Source organism: Coregonus lavaretus (assembly GCF_964263955.1).
Source record: "Coregonus lavaretus genome assembly, chromosome: 14".
Lineage (NCBI taxonomy): Eukaryota > Metazoa > Chordata > Actinopteri > Salmoniformes > Salmonidae > Coregonus > Coregonus lavaretus.
This window is the reverse complement of record NC_140001.1, coordinates 16624676-16650587: the sequence shown is the minus strand read 5'-3', so window position 1 is coordinate 16650587 and position 25912 is coordinate 16624676. Positions and strand designations below refer to the sequence as shown.

General features: G+C 47.2%; 2 protein-coding genes across 2 annotated transcripts in view; both read right to left on the bottom strand.

Moving 5' to 3' along the window:
* LOC311141682 (carotenoid-cleaving dioxygenase, mitochondrial-like) overlaps window positions 1-25912 on the bottom strand; it is a 32426-nt gene that overhangs the window by 3847 nt on the left and 2667 nt on the right. The window contains exons 3-9 of the mRNA XM_084177088.1: window positions 21903-22077; window positions 21566-21777; window positions 13296-13411; window positions 13047-13149; window positions 6202-6339; window positions 757-917; window positions 283-453 (exon numbers count right to left, since the gene is read on the bottom strand). Of these exons, the coding sequence (XP_084033214.1) occupies window positions 283-453; window positions 757-917; window positions 6202-6339; window positions 13047-13149; window positions 13296-13411; window positions 21566-21777; window positions 21903-22077 (1076 nt within the window). The remainder of the gene's footprint in view (window positions 1-282; window positions 454-756; window positions 918-6201; window positions 6340-13046; window positions 13150-13295; window positions 13412-21565; window positions 21778-21902; window positions 22078-25912) is intronic.
* Window positions 22466-25628, bottom strand: LOC311141200 (zinc finger MYM-type protein 1-like). Its single transcript, XM_084176461.1, has 3 exons — window positions 24387-25628; window positions 23693-23801; window positions 22466-23500 (listed from the first exon to the last, which is right to left on the bottom strand). Exons 1-3 carry the CDS (start codon window positions 25592-25594, stop codon window positions 22973-22975), a joined length of 1845 nt encoding a protein of 614 aa, XP_084032587.1. The 5' UTR covers window positions 25595-25628; the 3' UTR covers window positions 22466-22972.

The window sequence follows — 25912 nt, the reverse complement described above, 5'->3', positions numbered from 1 at the left end:
ATAAAATGAACTTTTATTTGTCACATGCTTCGTAAACAACAGGTGTCGACTAACAGTGAAATGCTTACTTACGGGACCTTCCCAACAATGCAGAGAGAAAGAAAATAGAGAAATTATAGTAAAACAGTAAAATAATGAAAGTAATAATAAATACACAATGAGTAATGATAACTTGGCTATATACAGGGAGTACCAGTATAATATTGTATATTTGTGTGTGTTTGTGTGTATATATGTGTTAGTGTGTGTGTGTGTGTGTGTGTGTTCGTTGTACCAACAAACCTTGTCCATCTCCTCCCCTGGAGCCCTGCGAAGATTCTCTAGTGTGAAATCTCCAATGACGTCCCCATCGTCCCCGCAGCACATGTCCATGACAAGGAACCCTTTGTCCTCGTAGGCGTTGATCTGGTGAAGGGTGAACATGGGCGGGGCGCGGTACTTTACCTTGCTTTTCTATTGGATGAAACAGACCAAAAATACTTCAGACATATTGGTGACAAACAAGCCAATCAGAGATTAAATGGACTGGTTCTATAAGTGCAAATGTTACAGGAAATGTGTAAAATCTGGAAAAACTATTGATTTCCTGGAAAATTCTATACCTTCCCCGTCGCACTGGTTAATGCACAGATATACCACGGAATTTCTACATTTACCAGTGCTTTGGAGATTGAGTCGATTTCCTGGGAAATATAGATTTCCTTATTTTACACAATGACTGTAACTATGTAGATTGTTTGGGTCATTAACACTCACCTCGCCTGTGTGTCTGTCCACCACGTGGAAGATGGTGTCGCACTGTGGCTCCCAGGTCATGACCTTGTGAAAGCTCTTGCCCTGGATCCTGAACAGCATAAACTTGAGCAGGTCCAGCTTGATGGGCTGCTCTATGAACACCACATAGTTCTCTGACATGGCTGCAGTCACACAACACACACAGGGATAGAGGTAGAGCTGAGGGTATTATGGCTGCAGTCACACAACACACACAGGGATAGAGGTAGAGCTGAGGGTATTATGGCTGCAGTCACACAACACACACAGGGATAGAGGTAGAGCTGAGGGTATTATGGCTGCAGTCACACAACACACACAGGGATAGAGGTAGAGCTGAGGGTATTATGGCTGCAGTCACACAACACACACAGGGATAGAGGTAGAGCTGAGGGTATTATGGCTGCAGTCACACAACACACACAGGGATAGAGGTAGAGCTGAGGGTATTATGGCTGCAGTCACACAACACACACAGGGATAGAGGTAGAGCTGAGGGTATTATGGCTGCAGTCACACAACACACACAGGGATAGAGGTAGAGCTGAGGGTATTATGGCTGCAGTCGCACAACACACACAGGGATAGAGGTAGAGCTGAGGGTATTATGGCTGCAGTCACACAACACACACAGGGATAGAGGTAGAGCTGAGGGTATTATGGCTGCAGTCACACAACACACACAGGGATAGAGGTAGAGCTGAGGGTATTATGGCTGCAGTCACACAACACACAGAGGGATAGAGGTAGAGCTGAGGGAATATGTGTAGCAATAAATACTGGCCTCCAACCGGCAACATACATTATATGCTGGGCAGGTAACATACAGTGCCTTCAGAAAGTATTCACACCACTTGACTTTTTCCACATTTTGTTGTGTTACAGCCGGCTTGAAAATCTATGGCAAGACTTGAAAATGGCTGTCTAGCAATGATCAACAACCAACTTGATAGAGCTTGAAGAATTTTTAAAATAATAATGTCCAAATATTGTACATTCCAGGTGTGCAAAGCTCTTAGAGACTTACCTAGAAAGATTCACAGCTGTAATCGCTGCCAAAGGTGATTCTAACATGTATTAACTCAGGGGTGTGAATACTTATCAGTGGAGGCTCCTCAGAGGAGGACCATCCTCCTCAGTGAATTTCATAAAACTAAAAATGTTAAAACATTAAATTAGTTATCCTTTTTAGATGCAGGCAAGAGTGTCTTTGTCTCTCAACCTGTGTGCATGTCACGCCCTGACTCAGGGGACGGTTATTTGTTGAGTCAGGGTGTGTATATTTCGTGTTGTGTTTATTTCTATGTTTAGTTTCTTGATCGTTTAGATCTATGTTGGCCAGGGTGGTTCCCAATCAGAGGCAGCTGTAGCTCGTTGTCTCTGATTGGGGCCCATACTTAGGCAGCCTTTTGGCACCAGTCAGTTGTGGGATCTTGTTCCGTGTGAGGTATGTTCTTTTGTCTACTTCACGTTTCGTTTGTTGTTTTGTCGTGTGTTCAGTACGTAAATAAATATGAATACATATCACGCTGCGCCTTGGTCCTTCTCGTTAATGAACGATCGTGACAGAAGATCCCACCAATCCTGGATCAAGCAGCGTGATGAGGAGAGAGGATGGACTTGGGAGGAGATGAGCGAGAGTCTGGCAAGAGGGATGGAGGCCATGATCACGGGGGAGAGACAAGCCCAAAAAAAATTAGGGGGGGGCTCACGCCGTGGACGACGAGGCAGCAGGAGGCCGCGATAGAGCGGTTCAGCCGTTTAGCAGAGGAGGCCGCCAGGTTAAGGGGGTCATTGGTGCAGAGGGAGCAGAAGGAAAGTGTAGCGGCACGGTGAGAGGAGCTGGTTAGGCAGCAGAAGGAGCGGGGGTTAATGAAGGGACCCAGTCCTGCTCCTCGCACCAATCGAGTGTCGCCAGTCCGGTCCGTTCCTGATTCCCGCACTAAGCCAGTGGTGGGTGTTCCCAGTATGGTTCGGCCCGTTCCTGCTCCTCGCATCAAGCCAGTGGTGCGCATCGCCAGCCCGGTCCGGCCTGTTCCTGTCCCTCGCACCCAGCCAGTGGTGCGCGTCGCCAGCCCGGCCCGGCCTGTTCCTGCTCCCCGCACCAGGCCAGTGGTGCGCGTCGCCAGTCCGGTACGGCCCATTCCTGCTCCCCGCACCAAGCCAGTGGTGCGCGTCGTCAGCCCAGTCCGGCCCGTTCCTGCTCCCCGCACCAGGCCAGTGGTGCGCGTCGTCAGCCCAGTCCGGCCCGTTCCTGCTCCCCGCACCAAGCCAGGGGTGCGCGTCGTCAGCCCAGTCTGGCCTGCTCCCCGCACCAAGCCAGTGGTGCGTGTGTCCAGTCCGGCACGGCCCGTGCCTGTTCCACCGGTGCCTGGTCCGGCACCGGTCAGCTGCTCCACTCCGGAGCCAGAGCAATCCGCTCCACCGGGGTCCAGTCCAGCTCCGGTCAGCGGCTCCACTCCGGAGCCAGAGCAGTCCGCTCCACCGGTGCCTGATCCAGTTCCGGTCAGCGGCTCCACCCCGGAGCCAGAGCAGTTCGATCCACCGTCGTCGGGTCCAGCTCCAGTCAGTGGTTCCAGTCCAGACCCAGACGTCAGCCCCTCTCCAGGTTCGGGGTCTCCCACACCAGGGTCCAGACAGGGCGTGGTACTTCGTGGGAGGAAGGAGAGAGGAAGCAGCGCGCCAAGGTCCAGACCAGTCCAGGGGCGCAACGGGGAGGTGGAGAGTAAGTGGTGGTTACACCCGGAGCCGGATCCGCCTCAGAGGCGGAATGTCCACCCGGCCCCTACCCTGTTAGGTTTATGTGGCGCGGTCGGAGTCCGCACCTTTGGGGGGGGGGGTACTGTCACGCCCTGACTCAGGGGACGGTTATTTGTTGTTGTAAACTTTCATTCATAGGCTAGGTTGTAGCAACCTCATGATGGGTATAGGGAACATTTTTGTATCATGTAGTAGCCTAAACCCTTTCGCTGTAACATTGAACTGGGTGAATGGAATATGAATGACAGTCATCCAATATGCTGTAATAGAAATGAGGCCATGCTCATGGAGAAAAAAAATCGTCCTCCCTCATCTTAAACGGCACTGACCGCCACTGATACTTATGTAAATGAGATATTTATTTATTTAATCTTCAATACATTTGCAAAAATGTCTAAACATTTGTTTTTACTTTGTCATTATGGGGTATTGTGTGTAGATGGGTGAGAAAAAAATATATTTAATCCATTTTGAATTCAGACTGTAACACAACAATGATTTATGTGGAATAAGTCAAGGGTTATGAATACTTTCTGAAGACACTGTATTTTATTAAATCCCCAAAACTAGGTTTAATTTGAAAAGTTATATTAGGGCTGGTAAAAAGCATCAAAAGTACTGAAGCTACAGTGGGGAAAAAAGTATTTAGTCAGCCACCAATTGTGCAAGTTCTCCCACTTAAAAAGATGAGAGAGGCCTGTAATTTTCATCATAGGTACACATCAACTATGACAGACAAATTGAGGAAAAAAAATCCAGAAAATCACCTTGTAGGATTTTTAATGAATTTATTTGCAAATTATGGTGGAAAATAAGTATTTGGTCACCTACAAACAAGCAAGATATCTGGCTCTCACAGACCTGTAACTTCTTATTTAAGAGGCTCCTCTGTCCTCCACTCGTTACCTGTATTAATGGCACCTGTTTGAACTTGTTATTAGTATAAAAGACACCTGTCCACAACCTCAAACAGTCACACTCCAAACTCCACTATGGCCAAGACCAAAGAGCTGTCAAAGGACACCAGAAACAAAATTGTAGACCTGCACCAGGCTGGGAAGACTGAATCTGCAATAGGTAAGCAGCTTGGTTTGAAGAAATCAACTGTGGGAGCAATTATTAGGAAATGGAAGACATACAAGACCACTGATAATCTCCCTCGATCTGGGGCTCCACGCAAGATCTCACCCCGTGGGGTCAAAATGATCACAAGAACGGTGAGCAAAAATCCCAGAACCACACGGGGGGACCTAGTGAATGACCTGCAGAGAGCTGGGACCAAAGTAACAAAGCCTACCATCAGTAACACACTACGCCGCCAGGGACTCAAATCCTGCAGTGCCAGACGTGTCCCCCTGCTTAAGCCAGTACATGTCCAGGCCCGTCTGAAGTTTGCTAGAGTGCATTTGGATGATCCAGACGAGGATTGGGAGAATGTCATATGGTCAGATGAAACCAAAATATAACTTTTTGGTAAAAACTCAACTCGTCGTGTTTGGAGGACAAAGAATGCTGAGTTGCATCCAAAGAACACCATACCTACTGTGAAGCATGGGGGTGGAAACATCATGCTTTGGGGCTGTTTTTCTGCAAAGGGACCAGGACGACTGATCCGTGTAAAGGAAATAATGAATGGGGCCATGTATCGTGAGATTTTGAGTGAAAACCTCCTTCCATCAGTAAGGGCATTGAAGATGAAACGTGGCTGGGTCTTTCAGCATGACAATAATCCCAAACACACCGCCCGGGCAACGAAGGAGTGGCTTCGTAAGAAGCATTTCAAGGTCCTGGAGTGGCCTAGCCAGTCTCCAGATCTCAACCCCATAGAAAATCATTGGAGGGAGTTGAAAGTCTGTGTTGCCCAGCGACAGCCCCAAAACATCACTGCTCTAGAGGAGATCTGCATGGAGGAATGGGCCAAAATACCAGCAACAGTGTGTGAAAACCTTGTGAAGACTTACAGAAAACGTTTGACCTGTGTCATTGCCAACAAAGGGTATATAACAAAGTATTGAGAAACTTTTGTTATTGACCAAATACTTATTTTCCACCATAATTTGCAAATAAATTCATTAAAAATCCTACAATGTGATTTTCTGGATTTTTTTTCTCGTTTTGTCTGTCATAGTTGACGTGTACCTATGATGAAAATTACAGGCCTCTCTCATCTTTTTAAGTGGGAGAACTTGCACAATTGGTGGCTGACTAAATACTTTTTTTCCCCACTGTATATTGGTCTATTGCACTACAAGCAACATGTATTCACCACTGTTTCAAACAACCTACTTCATATTGTGAGTATAGGTTTTACCTCCAATAACATGATTTATGAACCAGACAGACACACACACACACACACACACACACACACACATACACACACATGCGTACACACACACACACACAACCACTGAAACACACACACACACACATGGATAGAGCACACAAACACTTAAACCAATCTCAACCAGTTCTCAATTGGAGAAACAGTCAGAGAGAGGAAAATGCAGTTGGAGATAATAAAGTTGTCATGGACATGCTTTAGCTGAGGTAGTAAAGAAAGAGGAAGTTAGGAGAGTGAGAACCAGTCATTGAAATTCAGCACCGCTGTTGTAGAGGGAGAAAGATAAAGGGGGAGGCGGAGGGAGGAGATAGTTGGATACTGACCGAAGCTGTGGTAGTAGGATGGTTTCTTGTAGTCAGAGGCTGGGATGGAGCAGAGGACCTGAGCTCCACTGAAATCAGCCTTGTCCTCCCCCTCTACCTTCTCAGGCGGAGGCACACGGATGATGTTGTAAAAAAAGCCTGGGATGAGACACAGCGACGGGCCAATAGAGGGTGAATTTACAATACCAATCACCATGTCAGAGGTTGCATCATATCATACATGATAATAGTGATTATCATATTTTTTTGTTTTTTTGTTTTTTGTCACCTTTATTTAACCAGGTAAGCCAGTTGAGAATAAGTTCTCATTTACAACTGCGACCTGGCCAAGATAAAGCAAAGCAGTGCGATAAAAACAACAACACAGAGTTACATATGGGGTAAACAAAACATAAAGTCAAAAATAGCACACACTGAAAATATATATACAGTGTGTGCAAATGTAGCAAGTTATGGAGGTAAGGCAATAAATAGGCCATAGTGCAAAATAATTACAATTAGTATTAACACTGGAATGATAGATGTGCAAGAGATGATCTGCAAATAGAGATACTGGGGTGCAAATGAGCAAAATAAATAACAATATGGGGATGAGGTAGTTGAGTGGGCTAATTTCAGAAGGGCTGTGTACAGGTGCAGTGATCGGTAAGGTGCTCTGACAACTGATGCTTAAAGTTAGTGAGGGAGATAAGTGTCTCCAGCTTCAGAGATTATTGCAGTTCGTTCCAGTCATTGGCAGCAGAGAACTGGAAGGAATGGCGGCCAAAGGAGGTGTTGGCTTTGGGGATGACCAGTGAGATATACCTGCTGGAGCGCATACTACGGGTGGGTGTTGCTATGGTGACCAATGAGCTAAGATAAGGTGGAGATTTGCCTAGCAGTGATTTATAGATGGCCTGGAGCCAGTGGGTTTGGCGACGAATATGTAGTGAGGACCAGCCAACAAGAGCGTACAGGTCACAATGGTGGGTAGTATATGGGGCTTTGGTGACAAAACGGATGGCACTGTGATAGACTACATCCAATTTGCTGAGTAGAGTGTTGGAGGCTATTTTGTAAATGACATCGCCGAAGTCAAGGATCGGTAGGATAGTCAGTTTTACGAGGGCATGTTTGGCAGCATGAGTGAAGGAGGCTTTGTTTGCGAAATAGGAAGCCGATTCTAGATTTCACTTTGGATTGGAGATGCTTAATGTGAGTCTGGAAGGAGAGTTTACAGTCTAACCAGACACCTAGGTATTTGTAGTTATCCACATAATCTAGGTCAGACCCGTCGAGAATAGTGATTCTAGTCGGGTGGGCGGGTGCCAGCAGCGTTCGATTGAAGAGCATGCATTTAGTTTTACTAGTGTTTAAGAGCAGTTGGAGGCTACGGAAGGAGTGTTGTATGGCATTGAAGCTCATTTGGAGGTTTGTTAACACAGTGTCCAATGAAGGGCCAGATGTATACAAAATGATGGTCATCTGCGTAGAGGTGGATATGAGGGTCACCAGCAGCAAGAGCGACATCATTGATATACACAGAGAAAAGAGTCGGCCCAAGAATTGAACCCTGTGGCACCCCCATAGAGACTGCCATAGGTCCAGACAACAGGCCCTCCGATTTGACACATTGAACTCTATATGAGAAGTAGTTGGTGAACCAGGCGAGGCAGTCATTTGAGAAACCAAGGCTATTTAGTCTGCCAATAAGAATGTGGTGGTTGACAGAGTCGAAAGCCTTGGCCAGGTCGATGAAGACGGCTGCACAGTACTGTCTATTATCGATCGCGGTTATAATATCGTTTAGGACCTTGAGCGTGGTTGAGGTGCACCCATGACCAGCTCGGAAACCGGATTGCATAGCGGAGAAGGTACGGTGGGATTCGAAATGGTCGGTGATCTGTTTGTTAACTTGGCCTTCAAATACTTTCGAAAGGCAGGGCAGGATGGATATAGGTCTGTAACAGTTTGGATCTAGAGTGTCACCCCCTTTGAAGAGGGGGATGACCGCGGCAGCTTTCAAATCTCTGGGGATCTCAGACGTTACGAAAGAGAGGTTGAACAGGCTAGTAATAGGGGTTGCGACAATTTCGGCGGCTATTTTTAGAAAGAAAGGGTCCAGATTGTCTAGTCCAGATGATTTGTAGGGGTCCAGATTTTGCAGCTCTTTCAGAACATCAGCTGTCTGAATTTGTGTGAAAGAGAAGCAGGGAGGGCATGGGCAAGTTGCAGCGGAGGGTGCAGAGCTGGTGGCCGGGGTAGTGGTAGCCAGGTGGAAAGCATGGCCAGCCGTAGCAAAATGCTTGTTGAAATTCTCGATTATTGTAAATTTATCGGTGGTGATAGTGTTTCCTAGCCTCAGTGCAGTGGGCAGCTGGGAGGAGGTGCTCTTATTTTCCATGGACTTTACAGTGTCCCAAAACTTTTTGGAGTTAGTGCTACAGAATGTAAATTTCTGTTTGAAAAAGCTAGCCTTTGCTTTCCTAACTGCTTCTGTATATTGGTTCCTAACTTCCCTGAAAAGTTGCATATTGCGGGAGCTATTCGATGCTAATGCAGTACGCCACAGGATAGTTTTTGTGCTGGTCAAGGGCAGTCAAGTCTGAGGAGAACCAGGGGCTATATCTGTTCTTAGTTCTGAATTTTTTGAATGGGGCATGCATATTTAAGATTGAGAAGAAAGCACTTTTAAAGAACAACCAGGCATCCTCTACTGACGGAATGAGATCGATATCCATCCAGGATACCTGGGCCAGGTCAATTAGGAAGGCCTGCTCGCTAAAGTGTTTTAGGGAGCGTTTGACAGTGATGAAGGGTGGTCGTTTGACCGCGGACCCGTTACGGACGCAGGCAATAAGGCAGTGATCGCTGAGATCCTGGTTGAAGACAGCGGAGGTGTATTTAGAGGGTAAGTTAGTCAGGATGATATCTATGAGGGTGCCCATGTTTAAAGATTTAGGGTTGTACCTGGTAGGTTTCTTGATAATTTGTGTGAGATTGAGGGCATCTAGTTTGGATTGTAGGGTGGCCGGGGTGTTAAGCATATCCCAGTTTAGGTCACCAAGCAGTACAAACTCTGAGGATAGATGGGGGGCAATCAATTCACATATGGTGTCCAGGGCACAGCTGGGGGCTGAGGGGGGTCTGTAGCAAGCAGCAACAGTGAGAAAGGTGGATTTTTAGAAGTAGGAGCTCAAACTGTTTGGGCACAGACCTGGATAGTATGATAGAGCTCTGCAGGCTATCTCTACAGTAGATTGCAACTCCACCCCCTTTGGCAGTTCTATCTAGAAAATGTTGTAGTTGGGGATGGACATTTCTGAATTTTTGGTGGCCTTCCTAAGCCAGGATTCAGACACTGCTAGAACATCAGGGTTGGCGGAGTGTGCTAATGCAGTGAATAACTCAAACCAAGGCTTTTACAGTTACAGAAGTCAACAAACGATAACTCCTGGGGAGTAGGAGTGATACTGGGGGCTGCAGGGCCTGGGTTAGCCTCTACATCACCAGAGGAACAGAGGAGGACTAGAATAAGGATACAGCTAAAGGCTTTAAGAACTGGTCTTCTAGTGCATTGGGTACAGAGAATAAAGGGGGCAGATTTCCAGGCGTTGTAGAATAGATTCTGGGCATTATGTACAAACAAGGATATGGAAGGATATGAGTACAGTGGAGGTAAACCTAAGCGTTGGGTAACAATGAAAGAGATAGCATCACTGGAGGCATCGAATGCGCTGGTCTCGGCATGTATTGGGGGTGGAACAAATGAGCTATTTGAGGCAGTTTGAGAATGACTTCTATATTGAAATTGTATAATAAGAACTAACTGTAACAGCAATAGGCAAGGTATATTGACATGGGAGAGAGGCATAAAGCAATCACAGGTGTTATTAGAGAGAGCTAAGACAACAACTGGTAATGGCGATGAAAGTTTGGGCTGAGGCTAAACAGATAAACAGGACAGGGTACCGTGTAAAGGAACAGTCCAGCAGGCATCAGCTGTGCATCTGAGTGATCATAAGGTCCAGTGAACAGCAATATGTGAGTCCGAGAGCAGTTCGAATTGGTGCTAAAGCACAGCGAGCAGGAAGCACGGCTGTTGTTTGTGTGTGCTAGCGGGCCGGGGCTAGCAGATGGATCTTCGTGGTCGTCGCAACGGGAAGCCTGTTGAAACCATAGACGATTACGTCGGCAGACCAGTCGTGATGGATCGGCGGGGCTCCGTGTCGACTCTAGGAGGTCCCGTCCGGTTGACAGAGAGGTAGATAGCCGGGAGATGTGCCTAACTCGAGGCTAGCTCAAGGCTGATTAGCCAACAACAACATCCATTTGGTTGCAGCTTGCTAGTTACGATGATCAGGTGTTAAAGGTCCAGTGATTTAGTGATTCCGGCAGAAAATCTGTTATGTTCTGGTTCGATAACGCGCTGTGCAGACAGTGCAGACTGGCCGATAATAGTCCAGGCTAGAGCTGGCTGGTAGGTAGTGCAGGCCACGGACAATGGTGAAAAACTGCTAACGGTGGCTAATAGCAAGTAGCTAGTTAGCGGGCTACTCCCGTCCGATAGACAAAGAGGTAGATAGCCAGGATATGGGCCTGGCTCAAGGCTAACTGGTGCTTGCTTCGGGGGCAGTGGTGATTAGCTAGTTGCGATCCAGTGTTAGGGACCAGTGATTCAGTTATTCCGGCAGAAAATCCGATGTTCTGGGTGAAAACCGCTAACGGTGGCTAATAGCAAGTAGCTAGTTAGCTGGCTAGCTAGTTTCAACTGGAGATTCTAGATAAAGGTGAGTAAATAATAGAATCCGTTCCACATTGAGTGAGGCGGATTGCAGGAAAGTATATTTAGTAGAAGGATGAAAAGTGTGATAAGGAAATATGTATGAAAAATACAAAATAATACAAAAAACTGGCTATTTACACGGACACACAACAAAGAACACGACCGCACTGCTACGCCATCTTGGATTCCAAGATCCGTTACAGCCTTATTCTAAAATGGATTAAATAAATACAAATCCTCAGCAATCTACACACAATACCCCATAATGACAAAGCTAAAACAGGTTTTTAGAATGTTTGCAAATGTATTACAAATTAAAAACAAAAATACCATATTTACATAAGTATTCAGAAACCTTTGATTTGGAAAGGCACACACCTGTTTATTTAAGGACCCACAGTTGACAGTGCATGTCAGAGCAAAAACCAAGCCATGTGGTCGAAGGAATTGTTTGTAGAGCTCCGAGACAGGATTGTGTCAAGGCACAGATCTGGAGAAGGGTACCAAAAAATATCTGCAGCATTGAAGGTCCCCAAGAACACAGTGGCGTCCATCATTCTTAAATGGAAGAAGTTTGGAACCACCAAGACTCTTCTTAGAGCTGGCTGCCCAGCTCTAAGAAATCAGGGGAGAAGGGCCTTGGTCAGGGAGGTGACCAAGAAACTGATGGTCAATCTGACAGAGCTCTAGAGTTCCTCTGTGGAGATGGGTGAACCTTCCAGAAGGACAACCATCTCTACAGCACTCCACCAATCAGGCCTTTATGGTAGAGTGGCCAGATGGAAGCCACTCCTCAGTAAAAGGCACATGACAGCCCGCTTGGAGTTTGCCAAATGGCACCTAAAGACTCTCAGACCATGAGAAATAAGATTGTCTGGTCTGATGAAACCAAGATTGAAATCATTGGCCTGAATGCCAAGCGTCATGTCTGAAGTAAACCTGGCATCATCCCTACGGTGAAGCATGGTGGTGGCAGCATCATGCTGTGGGGATGTTTTTCAGCGGCAGGGACTGGGAGACGTCAGGATCGAGGCACAGAGAGATCCTTGATGAAAACCTGCTCTGAATGTCCTTGAGTGGACCAGCCAGAGCCCGTAATTGAACCCAGTTGAACATCTCTGGAGAGACCTGAAAATAGCTGTGCAGCAACGCTCCCCATCCAACCTGACAGAGCTTGAGAGGATTTGCAGAAAAGAATGGGAGAAACTCCCCAAATACAGGTGTGCCAAGCTTGTAGTGTCAAACGACTCGAGAAGAAGACTCGAGGCTGTAATCACTGCCAAAGGTGCTTCAACAAAGTACTGAGTAAAGGGTCTGAATACTTACAGTGAGGGAAAAAAGTATTTGATCCCCTGCTGATTTTGTAAGTTTGCCCACTGACAAAGGAATTATCAGTCTATCATTTTAATGGCAGGTTTATTTGAACAGTGAGAGACAGAATAACAACAAAACAATTCAGAAAAAAACACATGTCAAAAATGTTATAAATTGATTTGCATTTTAATGAGGGAAATAAGTATTTGACCCCCTCTCAATCAGAAAGATTTCTGGCTCCCAGGTGTCTTTTATACAGGTAATGAGCTGAGATTAGGACTGGCCTAGCCAGTCTCCAGACCTTAATCCCATAGAAAATCTGTGGAGGGAGCTGAAGGTTCATGTTGCCAAATGTCAGCCTCGAAACCTTAATGACTTGGAGAAGATCTGCAAAGAGGAGTGGGACAAAATCCCTCCTGAGATGTGTGCAAACCTGGTGGCCAACTACAAAAAACGTCTGACCTCTGTGATTGCCAACAAGGGTTTTGCCACCAAGTACTAAATCATGTTTTGCAGAGGGGTCAAATACTTATTTCCCTCATTAAAATGCAAATCAATTTATAAAAATTTTCACATGCGTTTTTTTCTGGATTTTTTTGTTGTTATTCTGTCTCTCACTGTTAAAAAAAACCTACCATTAAAATTATAGACTGATCATGTCTTTGTCAGTGGGCAAACGTACAAAATCAGCAGGGGATCAAATACTTTATTCCCTCACTGTAGGTAGGGGTAGATAGGTAGGTAGGGAGGTAGGTAGCTAACATACCGCCCTTGCCATAGGAGTTGCCCATGTTGTACGAAGCCCCTTCACGGTCATAATGAGGATGGGCTGTGGCTGAGTTTACTGCAATGTATTGAGTCCAGTCCACCTATGAACATAAGGACACTTCATCATTATAGTCATCATCATCACTGCAAACATCATCATCATCATAACTGTAAGATCCCCCTGAATTCTGTAAAATATGTTCAACTCCATCCTTGGTGTGATAGTTGTAACAGACAATAGCTGTACCTTCTCCTTGGTCTCCAGGCTCTGTGGATCCACCCGCCGCATGTAGTTGGTCTCTGTGCTTACATAATAGTCTCCCTTGTACTTCACAAAGTTCACACTGGCATTGTCTGTGGCCTCTGTTAACAAATCCAGATATCAGGACTGGAGCATTTACAGTTGAAGTCGGAGGTTTACATACACTTAGGTTGGAGTCATTAAAACTTGTTTTTCAACCACTCCACAAATTTCTTGTTAACAAACTATAGTTTTGGCAAGTCGGTTAGGACACTCTACTTTGTGCGTGACACAAGTCATTTTTCCAACAATTGTTTACAGACAGATTATTTCACTTATAATTCACTGTATCACAATTCCAGTGGGTCAGAAGTTTCCATACACTAAGTTGACTGTGCCTTTAAACAGCTTGGAAAATTCCAGAAAATGATTTCATGGCTTTAGAAGCTTCTGATAGGCTAATTGACATAATTTGAGTCAATTGGAGGTGTACCTGTGGATGTATTTCAAGGCCTACTTTCAAACTCAGTGCCTCTTTGCTTGACATCATGGGAAAATCAAAAGAAATCAGCCAAGACCTCGGAAAAAATATTGTAGACCTCCACAAGTCTGGTTCATCCTTGGGAGAAATGTCCAAATGCCTGAAGGTACCACGTTCATCTGTACAAACAATAGTATGCAAGTATAAACACCATGGGACCACGCAGCCGTCATACCTGTCATATCTGTCGTGGATGTGGTGGAGGAGTCAAGCGCAGGAAGCAGAGGTAGTCCAACAAGACTTTAATAATGTCCCAAAACAAGAGTACAAGCCCCGACCTCGAAAACACGGAGAGGTGAGGAACAATACGCACACGCGTAAAACACTCCAAAAGGGAAAAATGACACGGAAACACAAACACGTATCAAAACCACGGAGCAACGGACAACCACACACAACTACCCTAGAATAATGCATGGAACTTATAAGACAAGTAATCAACTCTAAAACAAACACAGGTGTGACAGACAGACAAAAGCAATGGAACACAGAAACATAGAGCGGTGGCAGCTAGTACTCCGGGGACGGCGAACGCCGAAGCCCGCCCGAACCAGGAGGAGGAGCAGCCTCGGCCGAAACCGTGACAGTACCCCCCCCTTGACGCGCGGCTCCAGCCGCGCGCCGACCCCGGCCTCGGGGACGGCCAGGAGGACACGGACCCGGGCGCGTGGGATGCCCATGGTGAAACTCCGTCAGGAGGGATGGATCTAGTATGTCCCTCCTGGGCACCCAGCACCGTTCCTCCGGACCGTACCCCTCCCACTCCACGAGATACTGGAGACCACTCCTCCGGCGTCTCGAGTCCAAGATGGTCCGGACTCTGTACGCCGGGACCCCCTCGATGTCCAAAGGGGGCGGAGGGGTCTCTCCTATCTCCTCCTCTTGGAGTGGGCCAGCTACCACCGGCCTGAGAAGAGACACATGGAACGAGGGGTTAATATTTTTATACTCTATAGGCAGTTGTAATCTGTAACACACCTCGTTCAATCTTCTCAGGACTTTGAAGGGCCCCACAAACCGCCGACCCAGCTTCCGGCAGGGCAGGCGGAGGGGCAGGTTTCGAGTCGAGAGCCAGACTCGATCTCCCGGTGCGTACACCGGTGCCTCACTGCGGTGACGGTCGGCGCTCGCCTTTTGGTGACGGATGGCACGCTGCAGATGGACATGGGCAGCGTCCCACGTCTCCTCCGAGCTCCGAATCCACTCGTCCACCGCAGGGGCCTCGGTCTGGCTCTCGTGCCACGGTGCCAGGACCGGCTGATACCCTAAAATACACTGGAAAGGTGTTAATCCGGTGGAGGAGTGGCGGAGAGAGTTCTGGGCCATCTCTGCCCAGGGGATATACCTCGACCACTCCTCCGGCCGGTCCCGGCAGTAGGACCTCAAAAACCTACCCACATCCTGGTTCACACGTTCAACCTGCCCATTGCTCTCTGGGTGGTACCCCGAGGTAAGGCTAACCGAGACCCCCAGGCGTTCCATGAAAGCCCCCCAGACTCTGGAGGTGAACTGGGGACCTCGGTCAGACACAATATCCTCGGGGACCCCATAGTGCCGGAACACATGGGTAAAGAGAGCCTCAGCGGTTTGTAGGGCAGTAGGGAGACCCGGCATGGGAAGGAGACGACAGGCTTTAGAAAACCGATCCACAACGACCAATATGGTGGTACTCCCCTGGGAGGGAGGTAGGTCAGTTACGAAATCTACCGAGAGGTGGGACCATGGTCGTTGTGGAACGGGCAGGGGATGTAGCTTACCCCTGGGCAAATGTCTAGGCGCCTTATACTGGGCACACACAGAGCAGGAGGAGACATAAACCCTCACATCCCTAGCTAACGTTGGCCACCAGTATTTCATGCTAAGACAGTGCACGGTCCGGCCAATACCTGGATGTCCAGAGGAGGGTGATGTATGAGCCCAATAAATAAGACGATCGCGGACCTCGAGCGGAACGTACGTCCGCCCCACAGGACACTCGGGGGGAGTAGGGTCGGTACGCAGTGCCCGCTCGATTTCCGTATCGACCTCCCATACTACCGGAGCCACCAAACAAGATTCCGGCAATATGGAAGTAGGCTCGTTGGACCTCTCCTCCGTGTCATACCGCCGGGACAGTGCGTCTGCCTTAACATTCTGGGACCCTGGGATGTATGTGATTTTAAAGACAAACCTGGTTAGGAACATATTCCACCTAGCCTGACGAGGGTTCAATCTCCTAGCTGCCCGGATGTATTCCAGGTTACGGTGATCAGTCAGAATGAGAAAAGGGTGTTGAGCCCCCTCAAGCCAATGCCTCCACACCTTTAGGGCTTGGACTATGGCTAACAACTCCCTGTCCCCGACATCATAGTTACGCTCCGCCGAGCTGAGCTTCTTCGAGTAGAAAGCACAGGGGCGGAGTTTAGGTGGCGCGCCGGACCGCTGTGAGAGGACTGCCCCAATACCGGTCTCGGACGCGTCTACCTCAACCTGGAATGGTAAAGAGGGATCCGGATGCGCCAGCACCGGAGCCGAGGTGAACAGGTTCTTAAGCTTGATAAATGCCCTGTCCGCCTCAGCCGACCACCGCAAGCGAACCGGACCCCCCTTTAGCAGGGACGTAATGGGAGCTGCAACCTGTCCAAAACCCCGAATAAACCTCCGGTAGTAATTAGCAAAACCCAAGAACTGCTGCACCTCTTTTACAGTGGTTGGAGTTTGCCAATTACGCACGGCCGATACCCGGTCTACCTCTATCTCCACACCAGCTGAAGACAACCGATAACCCAAAAAGGAGACGGACTCCTGGAAGAACAGGCATTTCTCTGCCTTGACATACAGGTCATGCTCCAACAGTCGTCTCAATACTCGGCGCACCTGGGCTACATGCTCGGCTCGTGTAGAAGAGTACACCAGGATGTCGTCGATGTACACTACTACACCCTGCCCATGCATGTCCCGGAAAATCTCGTCAACAAAGGATTGGAAGACTGACGGAGCATTCATTAACCCGTATGGCATGACGAGATACTCGTAATGACCCGAGGTGGTGCTAAATGCTGTCTTCCATTCATCCCCCTCCCTAATGCGCACCAGATTGTACGCGCTCCTGAGATCCAACTTTGTGAAGAATCGCGCTCCGCGTAATGACTCCGTCATCGTCGCAATCAGTGGCAGTGGGTAGCTGTATTTAACTGTAATCTGATTGAGACTACGATAATCAATACACGGGCGCAATCCCCCGTCCTTCTTCTTCACAAAGAAGAAACTCGAGGAGACTGGGGAAGTAGAGGGCCGTATGTATCCCTGTGCCAAGGACTCGGCTATGTATGTCTCCATAGTCGCTGTCTCCTCTTGAGACAGGGGATACACATGACTCCGAGGAAGAGCCGCTCCTGTTTGGAGATTTATCGCACAGTCCCCCTGTCTATGAGGAGGTAGCCGTGCTGCCCTCGATTTGCTAAACACGAGTGCTAAATCCTCATACTCGGGGGGAATGCGCAGTGCGGGCACTTGGTTCGGACTCTCTACCGAGGTCGCCCCTACGGAAACACCTAGACATCTCCCTACACACTGAGCAGACCACTCCATAAGAGCCCTCTGTTGCCACGCTATAGTAGGATCATGGGTGCTTAACCAGGGAAGTCCCAACACCACGGGATACGCAGGAGAGTCAATCAGATAAAACTGAATGCTCTCCTCATGACCCCCCTGCGTCGTCATAGTCAGTGGTGCTGTGACCTCCCTGATCAGACCCGACCCCAACGGCCGGCTGTCTAGTGCGTGGACAGGAAATGGATTGTCTACCGGCAGAAGGGGAATCCTTAACCTATTACAAAATGCCCGATCAATAAAATTCCCAGCTGCGCCTGAATCTACTAGCGCCTTATGCTGGGAATGAGGTGCCACCTGTGGAAACCTCACAGGAATACTCATGTGACCAACAGAGAGCTCTGGGTGAGTGGGGCGTCTACTCACCTGAAATGACTCCCCAGTGCGTTGCCTGTTGTCACCTCCCCTAGGAGACCCTCCCCAGCACCTGGCCGCAGTGTGTCCTCCACGACCGCAGGTGGTGCAGTGGATGGCCCCCCTCGGGTTCCCCCTCCTCCTCTCTCTAGCGCCAGCACCCCCTAGCTCCATGGGAATCGGCTCGGGGGCGCTGGAGGGTGGACTGGACGACCCCCACTCGGGACGTCCGCGGGTAGCCAGCAGGGTATCCAGACGGATGGAAACGTCCACCAACTGGTCGAAGTTTAGGTTGGTGTCCCTGCAGGCCAGCTCCCTACGAACGTCCTCGCGTAGACTACATCGGTACTGGTCGATGAGGGCCCTCTCATTCCACCCCGCATCCGCTGCTAGTGTCCGGAACTCCAGTGAGAACTCCTGTGCGCTCCTCTTCCCCTGTCGGAGGTGGAATAGACGCTCTCCCGCCGCTTTCCCCTCAGGAGGATGATCGAAAACAGTCCGGAAGCGGCGAGAGAACTCCGCGTAGGTGATGGTAGCGGCGTCTATTCCCCTCCATTCAGCGTTGGCCCATTCCAACGCTTTGCCGGAGAGACAGGAGATGAGGGCGGAGACGCTCTCGTATCCCGAGGGCGCCGGGTGTATAGTGGCAAGGTACAGTTCTACCTGCAGGAGAAATCCCTGACACCCGGCTGCAGAACCGTCATATGCCCTCGGGAGTGAGAGCCGAATGCCACTGGGTTCCGGTACTGAGAGAGGAGGACTGGCCGTTGGTGATGTGATGTTGTAAAAGTCCTCAGTGTTCACCAAACGGCGCAGGGTGTTGGACACCTTGTCCATAGCGGTCCCGATTTGCTGGATCATGGCGTCCTGGAAATTTAGCCGTTCCAGCAGCGATTCGGGAGATGCCGCTGATCCTGCTGACTCCATGATGGTGTGTGGTTCTGTCATATCTGTCGTGGATGTGGTGGAGGAGTCAAGCGCAGGAAGCAGAGGTAGTCCAACAAGACTTTAATAATGTCCCAAAACAAGAGTACAAGCCCCGACCTCGAAAACACGGAGAGGTGAGGAACAATACGCACACGCGTAAAACACTCCAAAAGGGAAAAATGACACGGAAACACAAACACGTATCAAAACCACGGAGCAACGGACAACCACACACAACTACCCTAGAATAATGCATGGAACTTATAAGACAAGTAATCAACTCTAAAACAAACACAGGTGTGACAGACAGACAAAAGCAATGGAACACAGAAACATCGAGCGGTGGCAGCTAGTACTCCGGGGACGGCGAACGCCGAAGCCCGCCCGAACCAGGAGGAGGAGCAGCCTCGGCCGAAACCGTGACAATACCACTCAGGAAGGAGACGCGTTCTGTCTCCTAGAGATGAACGTACTTTGGTGCGAAAAGTGCAAATCAATCCCAGAACAACAGCAAAGGACCTTGTGAAGATGCTGGAGGAAACAGGTACAAAGGTATCTATATCCACAGTAAAACGAGTCCTATATCAACATAACCTGAAAGGCTGCTCAGCAAGGAAGAAGCCACTGCTCCAAAACCGCCATAAAAAAGCCAGACTACGGTTTGCAACTGCACATGGGGACAAAGATCATACTTTTTGGAGAAATATCCTCTGGTCTGATGAAACAAAAATAGAACTGTTTGGCCATAATGACCATCACTATGTTTGGAGGAAAAAGGGGGTGGCTTGCAAGCTGAAGAACACCATCCCAACCGTGAAGCACGGGGGTGGCAGCTTCATGCTGTGGGGGTGCTTTGCTGCATGAGGGACTGGTGCACTTCACAAAATAGATGGCATCATGAGGAAGGAAAATGATGTGGATATATTGAAGCAACATCTCAAGACATCAGTCAGGAAGTTAAAGCTTGGTTGCAAATGGGCATACTTCCAAAGTTGTGGCAAAATGGCTTAACGACAACAAAGTCAAGGTATTGGAGTGGCCATCACAAAGCTCTGACCTCAATCCTATAGAACATTTGTGGGCAGAACTGAAAAAGCGTGTGCGAGCAAGGAGGCCTACAAACCTGACTCAGTTACACCAGCTCTGTCAGGAGGAATTTGCCAAAAATCACCCAAATTATTGTGGGAAGCTTGTGGAAGGCTACCCGAAACGTTTGACCCAAGTTAAACAATTTAAAGGCAATGCTACCAAATACTAGTTGAGTGTATGTAAACTTCTGACCCACTGGGAATGTGATGAAAGAAATAAAAGCTTAAATAAATCATTCTCTCTACTATTATTCTGACATTTCACATTCTTAAAATAAAGTGGTGATCCTAACTGACCTAAGACATGGAATTTTTACTAGGATTAAATGTCAGGAATTGTGAAAAACTGAGATTAAATGTATTTGGCTAAGGTATATGTAAACTTCCGACTTCAACTGTACCTACAGAACATTTTTGCCAATCAGCAGAGTTTTATCTTTCTCAGTGATATGCACTTATGATCTACACTTTCACAAGCATATGTGTAGAAAATCCCATTCTGAACTCTACACCATCCTACAGCAGCAACACCCTCCAATACTTTCAATATGTTCATTTTTTTTGTAAGTACAGGACACAATGTTCACGTGTCTATTTCCTTTTAGGTCAGGCTAAGCTAGAAATCACACTAATCTAAACAGGAAGGAGTGGACACAGACGTTGTGTGACTATTAAAGTCACTTGTTGTGGCACAAGTATCTGTGGACTTGCCCCAGTATCTGTGTGTTTGAGATGTCTCTAATGCCCAGGAAGCGCCGATTCAAACTCCCATTAGACAGCTCTGCAAGCGTTTTAATGTCAAAATCGGAATGTTCCCCACCAAATATGGGGTTTCGCTGTGCAACTAAACTCAAAGACAGACCATATAAACAATATACAGCAGTACTATAATGACAAAATGAACATTCAACTCTTCTAGACTTTTTTTGGAAGTACATACCGGCTTTAACGGGAGTAAATGAAGAAACCCTATATTTGGTGACTAACGAACGTATTTTGACATTAAAACGCTTGCAGAGCTGTCTAATGGGAGTTTGAATCAGAGCTGGGCATTAGAGAGGAGACCTGTAATACTCATCGTCAACATCTCTAACTCACAGATACTGGGTCAATGCTAGTGGAGGCTGCTGAGGGGAGAACGGCTCATAATAATGGCTGGAACAGAGCTAATGGAATGGCATCAAACACATGGAAACCATGTTTTATGTATTTGATTCCATTCCACCAATACCGCTCCAGCCAATACCATGAGCCCATTCTCCCCAATTAAGGTGCCACCAACCTCCTGTGTGGGGCACTGTGGACTTTACTTTCTATTGGGCCATGAATAATCCTTGTGTCTTCAAAAATGTGGTGTGTTACAATTCTGCTATTTTTTCTATTGACCCTAATCTAGCTGTGCTGGTTTACAATCGGTTATGCTTTGATGCAGCAAAATACTTCTGTAGATCAACGTTTAATGCTCTTCTGTTTAATTACAGAAATTGTTAAATACAGAGCTTTTAAAAGTCAGAAGTTTCTCTGTCTATCTCTCTTTCTCTCTCTAACTGCTCAGGTAGCCCACACAAAAATATGCTCTCCTGATTTCTAAGCATTCCTACACTCACAGAAATATGCACTAGCTTTCGACCATCATATTTGTAATCTCAACACAATACATACATTGTGAGCAACACAATACATAGAGTCAACAGCCCTGGCCAATGCTGCAAGCCGCAACCAGAACAATGGGGAATGTACTGCACACAGAGGGACACAACTCTGAAGACACTTACTGGGAATCTTGAAGCGGGATAAGAATCGAGCAAAGAAGTTCTTGCAGGGGTCAGGCATGGCCATGGTTCCAAACTCACACACCACAATGCGATCTTTCTCAGAATTACGTACGTAGGAGTCGCTGCGCAGGAAGCGGCTGCTGTAGGTCACCTCACCGTCATGGATGTAGAAGCGGTGCATCAAGGCCATTCCATCAAACCAGTGGTTGAAGCTGAGGACAGAGACAAAGAAAAATGGGTGTAAGGGTGAGTCTATGGGTGTAAGGGTGAGTGTCTATGTGTATGTGTGTGTATGTGTTGAGTATACGTGGTGTCTGTGTATAATTTTATTTTGTACTTGTCTTTGCCGAACTCAAACTTTCCGGGCCCATTCCGCAGGAAGCTTCCATTGATCCAGGATGGGATGTTCCCCTTGATCACCGTGGTGATGGGCTCAGGGATCTCTTCAACAGTGCGCACAAGGGGGGCAATGCCCTCCAGCCCCGTGGCCAAGGGGCACCTCTTCTTGGATGCTGCCATGGAGAGAGAAGACAAATGTTCAAGCTTTCTGATATCACACATCATAAATAGCATTTTTACTTGTTTGGAGGAAGAGATAGGTGATCCACCCAGTCTGTTGACACACACAGAGCTCGATCTTGCGTTCACATCAACATTTCGTCCTGAAGTCGACACTTCAGGTCTCAGAGAATGTGACATCATTGCACGTGCTACACTCAAGCACAAGGGGTGCGTTCCTCTGCTCAGACGTTGCTGACGCATACCAGATCTTACAAAGTCTGGATAGGTATTTACGCAGTGGCGGCTGGTGAAAAATATTCTCGGTGGGGCTGTGCCATACTTTTTTTTTCCTGTAACCATCGCGATATATTTTAACACAAACTGCAGGACAGCAGTGCTCAGTGAAACATTCAGTAATTATTTAATGCCAATATTAAAAAGTTGAGGCATTCTTACACAAAAACATATTACACAAACCCAAGCCTTTCATTTGCATTTAAAGTGAACTTTTCACCATTGGTAGTAAACAGGCAACGCAACAGGCATGCTGTCAGAACAGAGTGGAAAGTGGACAATAACATGAAATTATTATAAAGTTTATAGGAAATCTTACACTGTATAAAAGGATGTATAATATAGAAATGGATATCAAGTGGATGAACTCAAACCTTTGACTGGAAGAATAGCATACAGTATTTTATGATCATACTAAATGTGACTAATTGTTAATGTGCTCCAGAACTGCAACAATTAATTGATACAAAACAACATATATACAGTAATATTAGCAAAGACACTATTAAGACTTTCTAGAGTACCATATATAACTGGATTTTTTATGCTAAGGTCAACTATATACAAAGAAACATGCGGCCAGAGCTGCTCTGTGTGTGTGTGTCTGTCATCTTATTTGTACAGGAATTTTGCCCGTCTGTCCTTCTGAGTGGCAAACCTCTCAATGACCCTTTGATTAAAGTCAGGAATGTCCCTGACAAGTTTCTTCTCCATGGAGAGCATGGCCAGAGCGTTCAGGCGATCCTGTGTCATGCTGTTTCTCAGGAAGGTCTTGATCCTTTTCAGTGTAGAGAAGCACCTTTCTGACTCAGCAGTTGTCATGGGTGTGGTGATGAGGATCTTGAGGAGGCTGGCAGTCTCTGTGAAAGTGCTCTGAAGGTTGTTCTCCATGAAGAACTGGTACAGGGGCACTGCACCACTACAAGCCTTGAACTCACTGTTCTCATAGATGAGGGACAGTTCGGTTTTGAGCTTGGCCTTGTTCAACATGGGGTACGCCTCCACGGTTGTTTCAAGCGCTGTATCGGGGAACTTCACACTGTGTTGTGGGAACAACTCTCCGTGCAATAGTGTTGCGCTGATGAGGTGCTGGGTGAAGGAGAACCTCTCTTTGGCATGACTCAGGATGGTATCACATACCTGTAAAAGATACATCATCAGCTTTAATTTGCAATTAAGCTATTTTGATGCAAGTGATCCTGACTGACACATGCCTATGTCCAACTCAAGTATATGATTACCAAGGTGCTGATTGTTCAGGGTTTTGGCTACATACTACCAGGCCTGAAAAAAGTTCTAGGGGGAAACACTGACAATTACATCACAACTTACCTCTATAGCCAACCTCTGTTGTTCTCCTGGTCCCAGCATCCTCCGTCGCTTGATGGGCTGTTGCTGCTCGTCAGATGCGCTGTCCCCACACAAAGAGGGAATTGAGGCCCTGGGTCCAAAAAATAAAGTTTAATTTGATAACTTGCAATCAGACTTCTTAACTCACTGTAATTCCCCCTCAACACACAACCAGTGACTTTTATATATATATATATATATATATATATATATATATATATATATATAGACAGACAGACAGACAGATAGTGTGTATATACACACAAACTATGTCTAGTAACTGCTTTTAACCTGTGATGTACATAATTAACTGATGTTATTACGTTTTAAAGCCTTTTTCTATTACATTTGTGAGAGGGATGCAACATCATTTTGTTCTGCTGTGCACTTAGCAATAAAGTTAATCTTCAATAACAACTAGGCCTCTTCTAGAAATTGACCTGGTGGACACCTGAATAATTATTACAAACTGTGTAGTACTTTCCTGCATTATTATCAACGTCTGATTGTGTCTTCTCTTTCCTTTTAAAATACTAAAACAAATATAATTGTGACGGCTCTATGATAATCACTCACTTTGATGACCAGACACATTTAGGCTTTTAAACTGTTGTAAGTGAACTATTCATCTTTCTAACAACATCTTTATCAGCCAATAGTAAATATAGTTATTTACCTGATTGTTAGCATGCTGTCTGTGAACCTCTGGACAAGTGCTTTAATGAAGACAGGGTCGATGTTCCTCTTCTGCAGCTGGCTGAAAAGCATGTCCACATTTGGCATGATCTTGTGGAACAGTGCCAGGAAAAAACAGAAAGCCTCGTCTTCGAGCATCCTCACAAAGCCCCCCGCCTCTCTGACAGTCGGGGCATCAAAGTTCCCAGAGTCTCTGATGGTCTGGAAACACGTTAGGAGGTCATCCCTGTACTCGTACACAGTGTTTACAGCGCGACTGTGGAAGTTCCACCGTGTTGTAGAGGCTCTGGGGAGTCTATGCGCAACCACTTCGTCAAGCACGGTGGTTCGCTTGGGAGACCTGGAGAAGAAAGCAGAAAATCCTGCAAGGTCGGAAAAGAAAGTGCCGATCCTGGGGATGCGTGAAGTAGCCTGCTGCATGATGAGGTTCAGCTGATGTGCATAGCAGTGGACGTAGTGCGCATTTTCGTACACATCCACTATTTTACGCTGCACTCCGCCGGTGGCTCCCCTCATCACACTTGCTCCGTCGTAAGCCTGGGCAATAAGTTTGGCCTTTTGTCCATGTGAGAGTATGGTGCTGAGCCTCTCCAGCAGCGCTGTAGCGATGGTGTCGGCGGTTGCGTTCTCGATCAAAATGAACTCGAAAAAACGCTCTTGGACGTTACTTTTAGCATCGATGTAGCGTATCACAAGCACCAACTGGCAGTGGGTGGAAACGTCAGTCGTCTCGTCAGCTTGAATGGCGATAAAATCAGCACTCTTTACTTCCTCCAGGATGTAATCCTTAAGCACTGACAGCATACAGTCCAACAGCTCGTTCTGTATCGTCTTTGACGTGCCCTTAAAAACGGTAGCTGTCTTCAGGTGCTCCTCCAGCACACTGTCGAGGGAGGCAACAAAATCCACTAAGCCCCGGAAAATGCCGGGGTTGTCCGAGGAGTCAGTCTCCTCGTGCCCACGCAAGGCCAACTCAAAAGCCCCACAGAACTTCACACAATCGATAATTTTGGATAGAATGTGCCTGTTTTTATCCACCTCCTCATTGTGTTTCCTCACCGCAATCCTGTGGCCGTCATCCAGCTGCGTAGCAATGTTCACCCTTCCTAATACAGCTAGCTTTACAGAGTTGTCCATGTGTGCCCTGGTGTTCTCATGTTTCTTTACCTTCTCTGACAGGTGCTTCATATCCCTCACTCCGGTACCTGTCCATGCTGAATCTGACCCCGTCGTTTTAAAAAGCAAGCACGGAAAGCAAAATAAAGCATTAGCATCAGTGCACCCAGCTAGCCAAGCCTTCCTGGTGTACCAGCTACGGGAGAAGCCGCGCATATACTGCTTCCCTTTCTCGCTAGCCTGCTGTCTGATTGAGAGGTCAGGTTGATCTGGGCCCAGCTCTTTCACCCGAACTTTCTCTGACAAAGTTCTCCTCTCAAACGGATCTTGGAGGAGAGATTTCACCGAGTTAGGGTTGGGTCTTGGAGGAGTAACGTTTGCGCTCGCCAT

Coding starts and splice junctions, on each gene's coding strand:
- LOC311141200 (XM_084176461.1), bottom strand. CDS start 25,594: ATGAAGCACCTGTCAGAGAAGGTAAAGAAACATGAGAACACCAGGGCA. Junction 23,802..24,386: donor GACAGCATGCTAACAATCAG/GTAAATAACTAT, acceptor TTTTGGACCCAG/GGCCTCAATTCCCTCTTTGT. Junction 23,501..23,692: donor AACAGAGGTTGGCTATAGAG/GTAAGTTGTGAT, acceptor TATCTTTTACAG/GTATGTGATACCATCCTGAG.